This window comes from Puntigrus tetrazona, chromosome 1 (genome assembly GCF_018831695.1).
Source record: "Puntigrus tetrazona isolate hp1 chromosome 1, ASM1883169v1, whole genome shotgun sequence".
NCBI lineage: Eukaryota > Metazoa > Chordata > Actinopteri > Cypriniformes > Cyprinidae > Puntigrus > Puntigrus tetrazona.
In genome coordinates, this window is record NC_056699.1 from 15,543,540 (window position 1) to 15,557,062 (window position 13,523).

Consider the following 13,523-nt stretch of genomic DNA (forward strand, 5'->3'; position numbering starts at 1 on the left):
TTAAAACAGCATGGACATAATGGGCAAAGTTGGTCACATGTTCTGTGGGCAATTTACCAAGCAATTGCTGTACATGTGAGACATAGGTTAGTTCTGCTTTAGCTTGATCTAGGCCCAAAGACTGGAGCATGCCAACCAAGGCTTGAACTTTCAGTGCAAAACTATTAAATGCTCTGCTGTCACATGGTCTTACCTTTGGAAGGACTAGAATGGCTTTAATTTCCCTCAAAACTAGCTGATGAGGTTGGCCATATTTCTGTTGAAGAGAGCCATACTATATGGTCTAGGATCATTTGCATAAGCGAGGGCTAGATTACGAGTAGGAGGGAATTTTAAATGATCCAACAAAATATGGTATTTGTAATGTTCTGACTCATGGGGTGACAATAAGTTAGTCAGAGCTAACTGCAACATAGCAAATTCTTGAGGGTCATCATTCACTAGCAATGGAAAGGAAGGTCCTTGAACACGAGACATAGGATAGGAGATGGCATATTGTAAACCATGGCTGTGTAAAATATGGCTGTGAATATGGATGAGACTGATGAGATGGAATTGTGGCTGCCTGTGTGGTAGGAACAATTGGTTGAATGAATGGAACAGGTGGTTGTACAGCAAGATTTCCCGAGTAACATACCGGTGGTTACTGCATGTGATAACCTACAGTAACAGAGGGTATATGGGAAATCTGCTGAGGCTGCGAAGGTAACTGTCCTGATGTAATCTGTGGTAAACCTGATGTCAACTGAGTAGGAATCAGTAGGGGGAAAGAGCTGTTTAGTAAATAAGCACCTGATTGCAGTGAAATGGCTGGCTGCATTGGCACCTGTGAAGCTTGAATTGGAAAGGAATGGGGATCAGTGGGATCAGAGACTAATGGGGCTACAGGAGATTGTGTTATAGTACCTGATTGTAGTAATAATGTATCATGTGTATTTTGAGGTGGACTATGTAACAAGGAAAAGGTGGGGGAGGCAGAGAACTAGGCCTACTCAATGGAAGTGGTGATGGAACAGCTAATGAATTACCATGCTTACATGTAGATTTCAACTTTAGTTTTCTTAATACATGAATACAGTTACTGCACAAGGGGTGGATTAACAACAGCATTCTCATCACAATCATCGGAAAGATCATCTTCAAAAGAGATCATCAATTAGAATGTTTAAAAGAAACAGCTAACTTTGACATTTTAGACATGATCTCACCGAACATACCTTTAACATCCATAATGAGCAAATCATGAGGAGACTGTTAACCTTGAGCAACTGAACAAGGGGCAGATCTTAAGGAACACAGATTTCCATTGTCTATTCTTTATCACTTACAGCTAAGGCTTGAGAAAGAGGATGTGCAGGAGTATATTCTCGTACCATACAGTCTGTAAACCGGGCAGGAGGACTTCTCATTCTTCCGCTACGTCGGACTGCAGGTCTTGCACAGTAATCCACTCCACCAAATTTCTAACTCTGGCTCGAAGGACTATTTGTTGAATATAAGATGTTAAATATCCAAAGATCTTTAAATGATAGAAACACTGGAAAACACTAGTCCTTTTGCCTCTTTTATTCTACTAGGAGTTTACAGTTTGCACAAGTTGTTTACTTGACTTGAGGTTCACATCAAATTCTCATGGAGCACATCAGATTAACTAATAACAGATTAATTAATGTTGAGAATTGGAAATTGACATGATGGGCAGGATGATGCACAGGATCAACAGGACAAACAGGATGGTCTTATGTCACTACAAATAATACAACAAGAAATGAACTCATCAAACTCTCAACAAATATACATATACCTGAAAAAAACAGTAAAATAGATTTAATTTAAAATGGAGTTTAAAATACAGAATTATTAAGCTATATGGTAAGGAAACAAAGTAAATATTGAGACAGAAAATATCTATATGTATGAAATATATCTTGTGAACAATGCTGCCCAAACTGTTAGCAATGTGCTCGCATGCTAATTCTATTTCTGTAAAAACTAGACTTTTTTTCTTTGATAAAATGTCCTACAAAAAAACAATAAGAACTCAAAAGTGTGGGACAGGTACATTTACTTAAAAAAAAAAAAAAAAAGATCAATAAAAAAAATCAAGATGTTATAAATTAATATGTATATTAAACAAAATAATGTCAAACTGCAATTAAATTAGTTTATTTCTCTTATCTCAACTTTGTAACCAGAGTTGCTAGACATGAACAAAAATGGTGTTTGGACCTATAAATGCTTAATAATTTTATATTAACCATTAATTACATAAAATTAAACATAAATCTAGAATTTCATAAAAATGAACTTGAATCTAAAATTTCACTATTCAGACTTAAAAGTGCAGTAGTTGCAAAAACAACCAGCTTTGGTGTTGAAGTTTAGAAACCATGAGTCAACTTTCATTTTGTGAACAGTACAGATTAGAGTTTTTAATTTATTCACCTTGCCCAAATATATACACAAGTTTCAAATACTATTTGCTCAATTAATATTTATAGTTCTTGTGATCCTAAATATATCCAAGATGGCTGTGATATGCAACTACTCACTTGACTGTTCGTAAAGAGCTTGATTGACAGGTGATCTGACCAATCAGTACATGTATGTTACACTGCTATCTGCCATTTTGCCCAACATCTACAGCCGGTCTCCATAAAAATCCATGTTAAAACGGGGTAAAAGATTGACTGAATTAAAACTTTTTCAATATAAGTAAATATAAAAATGTGGTTAGGTTTTGCGTGATATTGTTGGTTCTGAAAATATGTATGCCCAGAAGCCGCTACTGTATCCCTTCTATCTAATCACAAATCAGATTAACTTCAGTGGACTTAAACTTAATATGATGTGAAACCCATTAGAAATAAAATACTTTCTAATGTTCATTCATTTTCATTTTGTGTTGTAAGGGGATCAAGCAGTAAAAAAGTTATGTGTAGAAGAAATTGTAAACCTTATGAAGACAGTATGTGTTTACATGAATACTCATCAAGATAACCATACTGACATATCTTTGTGTGTATAAAATGTACTTTAAAAATTGTAACATGTAAAATATAATATTAGCATCATGCTTTTGTGTATTTTTTATAATAAAATTTTAACACACTTTAAAATATAATAATATTAGTGTAATTTAGTATATTTTCTAAAAAATATATTTTACAAAAATATACTTAAACTGAAGGTTACATTTAATTTGTATAAGTTTTACATTATTTGCAATTTACTGTAGAGATATTTATTTATTTTTTATATTTATTACTGTGTGCTGAAAAAAGGTACATTATTAAATAACCTGTTTTAAGTCAGATTTTTTGAGTAATTTTTACATTTCTTCTTGCTTGGACATACATTGCTTTCAATATTATATCACTGCATTATTATATGAATAATATTTTATTCTAAATTTTATGGAGAAATAAAGCTGAATAACAACAATTAGCATTGATATCTATATAAAGCTGCAAAAGTAAAATAATAATAAATGTTAATGACTGAAACCTTATTGTAAAATATGACTCAAGTTCTACATATTTTTCTCTGTGTTTGTTGTGTGTCTTGATGGTTTGGATCGACCCATTCATTGCTGTATCTCTTAAAACAAGAATGCTAGAGGGTTACTGTAAATGCATGTGCAACGTTCTCCTGATGCCACCGGAGTGGCATCTCAACTGATGGCTTTGGCCCTTCATCGCTGTTTGCAGCTATATTTATTATTATTCTGCAGAATTAATCAAAACATGCTCTCAAAGTCTAAAACCTATAAACTTTTAACGGAGTGCACCTGTTTCATGTACACATAGTTTTACACGTGTATACCAAATTTGGTATTTTCAAGTATTCAAATTTTCAAGAACTCCTCCTATAGCAACACAAAATTTGGTCAGCGAAGTCTAAAGGCCCTTGTGATGTTAAATGTATTTGAGTTTTTGTTGAAGGGCATGTCTGTGGCGGTCTGACATGAAAAAAGGTTGCTATAACTCAAACATACAATTTCAAATCTGCACCAAACACTACATGATTGACCTGACCTGAAGAGATCTACATGCCCTCACTATATTCAGCTACAGCCATAGTGCCACCTGCTGGCAACAGAAAGTCATATGTCTTGCGCTCTAACGAACTACTAAAGATTTAAAGACATGAAAATTATATTCGGTCAATCCAATCAAAAGCCCTTTGTGAATCCAAATGATATGGTGGTGTGACAAAGTTCGCTATCTCGCCATAGAATTTGTTGTAACTCTGTAAATCTGCCCAAGTCTTCACACAAGTCATGCCATGAACACATCTTAATATCAATATTCCATTATAATCATAGTGTCACGTCCAACCTTGTATCTTTGAAGGTCTAAACATGCATGAAAATGCATGAAACTCTGTACACACATCAGAACTGGTGAAATTTACATTTGATATGGCTTTCAGAAGTGGGTGTGGCAAAATTTCTTGATACACCACCTGTAAAATTTCAATGGAGTGCACCTCAAGCTACAGTTCACGGTCATGCACGAAAATCAGTACACACATGTAACACATCATTATCTACAAAAAGTCTCTTGGTACAAAATTTAAAACGGAAAGAGTTTGTGCCATTTCCAGGCCTTGTACTTGGAGTTTGAATAGTCTTGGATTATTTGAACATTCTGTCAATGCAAATCTATGGATTTTGTTTTGTTTTGATAGTCATTTTTAGGAAAAAAAAAGTTTGAGAAAACAATATGTTTAATTAATGAGTGTAAATAATTTGCCAAGCCAACGTAATAAAAAGTAACACATTAATAGCACAAACTATACAATTAGCAGATGCCAAACATTAATACATTACCATAACTCCATTATCCGGAATCAGGGAAGTTCCCATATTCGATGATGCATCTGGCCCCATGGCTCCAATGTGGCCTGCTATGCCCATTTGTGAGGGGTTACCACTAACCACAGCGACAGGGTTAAATGAATCTATGTGAGACAATGTACAATTGACATACACTGGAAAGTTTTAACTATAGTGCAATACAATATGATATAATATGTAAACGGGAGTTAAGTGTTCATTTAAATAATCTAAATAGTAATACTTCAATACATGCGATATACATGCAAATAATGCAGGTGATCTTACCTCCCATATTAATAGTTCCATGGGTCCCCCTTTCATTCATTCTCGTATCCTGTTCTCTCTGAAAGTGAAGACAACATTTTTAATTTTAAGATTCGATCCACACAAAACTAAAAATGTACCCAATTGGTTACACAAGCACACAAACTCTAGTTAGTTTTAAAACAAAAACCCATGTCTTAGACCCAGGACTATAATATTGTATAGTAGTTATAGGCATACATAATTCTAATTAAATTTTTAAGTAAAAGACATTTTAAGTCTCATAGACGCCCTTACCAGTCAACAACAGAGCTCTTAATCTGAATAACGTTAACTTTAATAAGCATTAATCCATGCATAAGAGCCGAGGGGTAAAAACTTTTTTTTTTTTAATTTTTACTTATTTTGTCTTCTTGGAAACATGTCACTTTCTTCTGTATCCTCTGAAAAACTAAACAAAAATAATAATCATACTATGTACTATATGATACAGGTAAGCAACATCACACAACCAAGAGTGATGTTTTCTTGACTATCAGCATGATTGCAAATGTGACACTGATTTTATGCAACATTAGTTCAATAAACAAGTTGTTAATATTAACTGACTTGCATTTAGACATATTATTAACCATTTTTGGTACATTTCTCTAACAAAATAGTTCTAAGCACAGCCACAGCAAAACAGTTGTAAAGTGTTTTTTTGTTATTGAATTATTCAGCGCTTTTGAATGAATCGAGTCAATGATTCAGTGAGCCATTTATAAAAAGAAATCATTTTGTACTAAGAAATCAACTGAGCCTGATGGTATTTTAGAGTTAACCCTGGCATGGTGCCCAATTTTCACTTGACAATCATATGGTCCCAACTGTTATGGAAAAAATCCATGACACATGACACCTGTTCCTAAAAAATCTGGTGCTTCTAATAACAATGATTTTGGACAAGCCACTATAACATCTGTTGTTTCTGAAATGTTTAAAGTAAATACGTTGTGTCTAAACTGAAAAGCAATGTTAGTTTACTGTTGGATCCTTTCCAGTTGCTCCTAAGAAGAGAGGAGGGACTGTTGATGCTGTCATCACTGCTGTTCACTTGACTTGAACATTTAGAGAACACCAATGCTTATGTACGGTTACTTTTTGGGGATTTTAGTACAGCTTTTAATAAGCTTCAGCCAGAGTTCTTCTTGGATAAGCTTGTAAAAACTTAACATTAATCCTTTTATTATTAAGTGTCTTTTTTCCATCTTAACAAATCATACTTAATGTATTAAAGTGCCCCTCAAGGTTGTGTAAAAATACTCTGATGACACTTTAGTACTTTTAAGAAAGAATCAGGATATAAAAGAATTAGAAACTGAAATTAAAAACTACAAAGCAGTGATGTGATGTAAATCACCGTAATGGCGGTAGCGATTTATTTTACAGTATGTGTACTTCTCTGATACACAGTAAATATCTTGTACCAACAGAGTGCTAACACAAGGTACTTACCTGAAGTGTATGTAAATGTAACAAATAAGAAACACGGCTGTATTTAAAAATTCATGCACGGCTTGACAGTCGCCAACTCGCCAAATGTGTGTGGATTACTTTAATGCTTGTTTGAGACAAGTAGAATTTCAAGAAATAGAGTAGTTTTTTTGAACGGGCAAGTAAAAGAAGAGAACTTTATTTGCCCGACCAAACAACTAATCTGATTAAAACATCTTACTGCTTAGTTTAGTACTTGAATTTGAATTTATTGAAAGGATATAATGCTAGCCATTTTCGCTTCACTTGGTTAATGAGAATAGTTCCAAATAAAGATCACAGCAGAACATGTTGTGCACAGCTGTGTTTTGCTAATGAATGATTCATGTTTTTGAATATTTAATCATTTGAGTCAGTGATTCAGTAGTCTGTTCATTAGAACAGGCACTTGCTTCATACTTGAATGAATCAGGCATCTAAACAAATCTTTTGAAAGCTTCAATGACTCATTAATTAATATTCATTAGAGATGTCGTTAAAGATGCTACCACCTACTGGCGGTTTAGATACATTTTGTAGATACTGATCTCATATGAAGGGTAACAGATATATATTATCTTTTTATATTAAGTAAAAATTATTAACAAAATGTCAAAAAATATAATGAAAGATTTTGATTTCATTTAATATGGTAAGGGAAAAACTCTTTCCCCGCCAGCATTTTATAAAAAAGTTACCTGCCACCACAAGCATTTTTTATTATTTTTACCTAAATTTTACGGCCTTCAAGAATGTTTTCTGCTATGCATATATGTATGCATACAGGTGCTGGTCATATAATTAGAATATCATCAAAAAGTTGATTTATTTCACTAATTCCATTCAAAAAGTGAAACTTCTATATTATTTTCATTCATTACACACAGACTGATATATTTCAAATGTTTATTTCTTTAAATGTTGATGATTATAACTGACACCTAATGAAAACCCCAAATTCAGTATCTCAGAAAATTAGATTATTGTGAAAATATTAAAGACAGCTGGTGCCACACTCTATTCAGCTAATTACCTTAAAATACCTGCAAATGGTCTCTCAGTCTAGTTCTGTAAGCTATACAATCATGGGGAAGACTGCTGACTTGACAGTTGTCCAAAAGACGACCATTTACACCTTGCACAAGGAGGGCAAGACACAAAAGGTTTGCAAAGGAGGCTGCTTCTTCACAGAGCTCTGTGTCCAAGCACATTAATAGAGAGGCGAAAGGAAAAGAAAAGATGTGATAGAAAAAAGGTGGACAAGCAAAAGGGATAACCGTACCCTGGAGAGGATTGTGAAGCAAAACCCATTCAAAAATGTGGGGGAGATTCACAAAGAGTGGACTGCAGCTGGAGTCAGTGCTTCAAGAACCACTATGCTCATGCAAGACATGGTTTTCAGCTGTCGCATTCCTTGTGTCAAGACACTCTTGAACAACAGACAGCGTCAGAAGCGTCTCGCCTGGGCTAAAGACAAAGAGGACTGGACTGCTGCTGAGTGATCAAAGCTATGTTCTCTGATGAAAGTAAACTTCGCATTTCCTTTGAAAATCAGGGTCCCAGAGTCTGGAGGAAGAGAAGAGAGGCACAGAATCCATGTTGCTTGAGGTCCAGTGTAAAGTTTCCACAGTCAGTGATGGTTTGGGGTGCCATGTCATCTCCTGGTGTTGTTCCACTTTGTTTTCTGAGGTCCAAGGTCAACGCAGCCGTATTCCAGGAAGTTTTAGAGTACTTCATGCTTCCTGCTGCTGACCAACTTTATGGAGATGCAGATTTAATTTTCCAACAAGACTTGGCACCTGCACACCGTGCCAAAGCTACCAGTACCTGGTTTAAGACCATGGTATCTCTGTTCTTAATTGGTCAGCAAACTCATCTGCTTCACCTGTTTTGTGAAGAGGAAGATGTGATATGCCAGACTCAACAATGCAGAAGAGCTGAAGGCCACTATCAGAGCAACCTGGGCTCTCCTAACACCTGAAGAGTGCCACAGACTGATCCACTCCACGCAGCATTGCTGCAGTAATTCAGGCAAAAGTAAGTACATGCAATACATAGAAGTAAACATCTGAAATTTATCAGTCTGTGGGTAATGTAATGATGAATATAATATACAAGTATACAATTGATATAATATACAAAATATCACTTTTTGAATGGAATAGGTGAAATCAATTTTTTGATGACATTCCAATTATATAACAAACACCTGTATATATGAAATGTCATGCCTCACTCATTACAGCTTGTAAGTACTAAATATTTAAGTATGTTTGTGTACAGTATGTATGTTAAGCACAGTACGTCTCTTGTTTGTTACCACATAATAGCACATTTTTCTGAAGGTACTACAAATTTACCATGTACATATTAGTATGTACAGTAAGTCTTATTAGTACAGTAAGTGTTTTAGTTACCATATACAGATACTGTAAGGGCGTGCCTGTGTGTAACCACTTCTCCTTAAGTACTATATATTTACCATTTACATACATTAAGTCAAGTGTCTAGTTACAATGTATGGGCACTACCAATAAGTGACTGTTCTTGTCTGTATGTACAAATTAATTACCATGCATGTACAGCCATGTTTCTTATTTATTACCATGAACACACTTTTCAGGTAAGTACCTTTTGATACCACTCACTTGCCTGAAGGTACAATATATTTACCATGTATGTATCAGAGACGAACACCGTACTGTAAAATGAAGTGCTACACTATAATTTTTTTAAGAAGATTCATGTTGGTCAGAGTTAGTCATGAAATCATGTTGCTGTTTCACCAAGCAGTATTGGGAAGCTTACTAAACTATGGAATGCAGGCTTGGTATGGCAATCTTTCAGTACAATCAAAATCTCAGCTGGTACGTCTTATTGAAGTTGCTATAAAAGGCATAGACGTAAGCGAGTATATATCCCTATAATTCATTTATGAGTCATTCGTTTTTAAGAATGTGTAAGCAATAGTAAGTGTATATCAATCATTGCCATAAGGAAAGTGCTGTAGAGTTCCATTATGTAGAAGTAATCGCTATAACAATTTATACCAGTATCTATTAGGATTTGAAATAGTAAATTGTAGTGAACTGTGGTGATATTTTAACTAACAAAGTGTTGTTGTTTTGTGTGGATGTTGTGTATTGCTGCAGCTTGTCCAAGACAAACTCTAACCCTACCTTTAACTCTTTAAAGACTTGTTATTTGCTTCATTTATACAAAAAAATATTTTATAACATCATTTATGCCTTAGTAATTTTATTGTGTAAATGCATTTATGGAACCTCAACTCATCATTAAACAGTCAATGTATATACATGGTATTTTTGATGCAGCTTCTTTGTTTCCTTATTTCATATGAATGGTGAACTGTACAGTGTCTTATTATTCTAACAGAATGTACAGGTGTATCTGAAATAATTAGAATATCATGAATTGAATCATGAAATTGTTTCTCTTTTTGAAAGTTTTGAACTGAAAATATTTGAATATTTACATTTGACTTCCATTAAAAACAACATGAATGACCACAAACTTGAGAATACTGCCCAAAGACATTTCTAACACAATTCCAAAGGACCCAACAATACAGACTGATGGCTTTACGGTGCCTCATAAGGCTGATCGCTTCCAAGCCTCCCCTCATTGATGCTGGAGTTTGTACTAAAGAAGCCCCAAACAATTGTTGACTGATATTAGGAAATATTCTAATATTTTGAGATACTGGATTTTTGACTTTCATGAGCTCTAAGCTATAATCATCCAAAGGTAAATAAGTACATACAAAATGTTTTACTTTACATGAAATACATCTACAACAGGGCTTAATATGTGCTTGAACAAGCTGGATCCGGCATCTCCGAAGTCCCATTCAGCACCTCATTTTGGGGGATCCAACTCCTCACGTGGCAATGAAATAAATTTGTGCTGATTTATAGTGTGCATATGAAATATCTTCTGTTATGTGCATATTTACACAAGAACTAGAACAAGCAAAAGACGCAACTTCAACAACCCGGCTACTCTGTTTTCACAAGACAGAATGCATGATTTCTACACCAGGCGAACGCCGAGAACACTTTTGTATGGCCGCTGAATGCAATAATGAAAAGGGGTGAAAGTTATACACTTTTGTGACAATGCAAAAATGAGCAGATTAGGCAAGTGACAATTCTGTCCTGAAATGCAAGCAAAAGCAGACCTGATACGCTGATTGAAGTAAAGACCTGATAGAACACTGCTAAGTCATTTATGCCAAATAAATAAATAAATAAGTAATAAATCTTTTTTTCTTCAAGATAAGTACTGTTTCCAACACTGGCAATAAATGAATATATTAGAATGATTTAAAAGGATTATATGAAAACTAGAGTAACATCACTGAATTAATTAAATAATATTTGAAAAGCTACAGCTACTTTTTTTTTTAATTTTGAACTAGTGGAGGTCTTAGAGACCCCAAAGTTACATTAAGACTCCACCCATTACAGCAGCAACCCCTTTGAAAAGTACAGTATTCAGTCTATTCGCTACTCCTCCTTCAAAATCTCAGATGACTGAGCTGCACAGAAATTACTGAACATATTTTTTTTTTGCTTCTAGTGAAAAAAAAAAGTTGTGAACTTTAACAAAAATGGTTTAGAGGCTGGATCTCGGACAAACTTTGATCAACAGAATCGAAACTTGGTACACTTCATCAACAATATGAACTGAACTCTCATTGCAATTGACAATATCTTTTAAACCCTTTTATCCGCATCAAAATCAGTGGAGGACATCAACATTGTAACTTGGAGGTATCTCAAAAGCTTCAAGACAGCGCCACATAGCGTTTCAGAACTTCTGAAAACATTGTTCAAATTATGTTTTGTTTTTAATAATTTAATTCCCCGAGTTATGCCGATTTGTCATTTTAGATGAACGTGCCTGTCAGCCATATTGAAGTAAATGAAAAACAGTGTTTTTCCTACTTCTCCCACAAAGGTTTTCCAATTTTGTCCGAAATCTGATCAAATGATCTTTCGACCTAGCCACATGGAAATGACTGAGCAGATTTCTGCTATTATTTTTGCTATATATATCCAAGAAATACCTCTCCAAGGTAGACAGTGGTCGTGTTTTTTACTAATGTTAATTAGCATAATTAACATTCTAATAAGTTACAGTTTAACCAATTACCATACTGTTTACTTTGACTCTTCAGCTATTGAGTTAAAGGATGGCTCAATTTTTTTTTGAAGTCAACTTAATAAGTTGACTTTTACAGTTTTTGAATTCAGTTGATCTACGGGTCTAGCAATAGCACTTTTAGCATAGTTTAACATTGATTATAAAATCCAATTAGTCCAGTAGCATTGCATTCAAAATTACCAAAGAGTTTCTAAATTTTATTATTTACAACTTTACTCTTCTGCAGTTATATTGTGTACTAAGATTGGAGGAAAATTAAAAGTTGCCATTTTCTACAGAAGAGTCAGATTTTAACCCTTTCAGTGGAGAGTTTAAAATATCCTAGCGGTCCCAGATGTGTGGCTTTTTTTTCTTACTTTAATTGTGTTTACTTGCCTACCATGTCATTAACAATCTGATTATCCAATTCACAAATGTGTAAATAAGTGTGTTTTGTAGTTTAAACACCTTTATAAATTATCTTGTTCATTGATCATAAGTTCAGAGAGTCCCGTCAGTCGGATTTGCAGCATGCAGATTCATCAATTTCTCCTGAAATACATGATACTAAGTGGCTGGTGAAGTAGATGAAGAATAGAGTGAACTTTATAGTTACTAACTACACAGCATATGTGTATGTGATAAGAATAAAACACTTCAGCAAATTAAATTTGAATGGATTGCTATTGTTACATCTGGGTGTATTTTACAAGCCCTAAATGTATTGTTTTACTAGTATATATGTGTATTTAAATGTCTGAAACCTAAAACATGCATTATGAGGTAAAGAACACTGCATAGTTGTGATATGACAAGCACAGTGCACGTCTCTCTCTGGCTCTGCTCCAGCAAACACGCAAAAATTGCAGTTTGAATTTGGCAGTTATGCAACATCACCAAAAAGTCTAAATCCCATATGTGGGAGCATACTTCCCAGGGGCACGGATATAAAAATCCCTTATGTGGGACTGTACTGATCAACAGGTTAAATAGGTAAAATATAAAAACATCAAAATATCAAATATCAAAACACAATGCTGCTGGTCTAATTTAATTTAACGATCTATGCTACACTATGCTAACAATGCTATCGCCAGACTCGAAGATCGGCTGAATGGATTCAAAACTCAGCTAATTAACTCTGAGGCAATTGGAAAATGAGTCTATTTCTACAAAGAAAAAAATTCCTTTAACCGTAAGCTGCTTCACAATTAACTTAACTTTGCGTGTTGCGCTGCTTAAAATGCTAAAGATGTGAGCTTTTATGTGAGCTAATTCTCACTCCTAAACTTCTCCTCTGAAGCCTGCTAAACCACTGGCTCTGAATGCCAAAGGCTGTTGTGTTGGTTTTTTTAATCCTGTGTGGTAAAACTTGATAAAAATCTGTGTAATGCTAAGCTACATGGAGCAAACTGCTGTAGTTGTACCTTCAACAACTCAAGTCTCTGCAAACTTAAACAGTGTATTAGTGTGTTTAAATAAAAATTCTGAGTTTCCGAAAAAAGTCCAACATTCAAAAGAAAAGCCAAAAATACCCCAATAACTGTTGCTTGAAGCTATATTTTTTTTTAAAAATTACATTTTAAAATGTTCTAATTTTTTTTTTAAAGTACAAAAGTAAAAACATGCATGTACACAATAAGTGCACTGTACCAAATTATTCATTTAAATGCAAGTTTATAGTAGTTGAGGCCTCCTAATATAAAGTGGGACCTTATTATTATAGTACAAT

General features: G+C 34.3%; 1 protein-coding gene across 1 annotated transcript in view; it reads right to left on the minus strand.

Moving 5' to 3' along the window:
• Nucleotides 1-13,523, minus strand: part of pspc1 (paraspeckle component 1) — a 54,388-nt gene that overhangs the window by 16,386 nt on the left and 24,479 nt on the right. Inside the window, 2 exon segments of the mRNA XM_043246182.1 lie at nucleotides 4,835-4,965; nucleotides 5,129-5,186. Coding sequence (XP_043102117.1) covers nucleotides 4,835-4,965; nucleotides 5,129-5,186 — 189 coding nt within the window.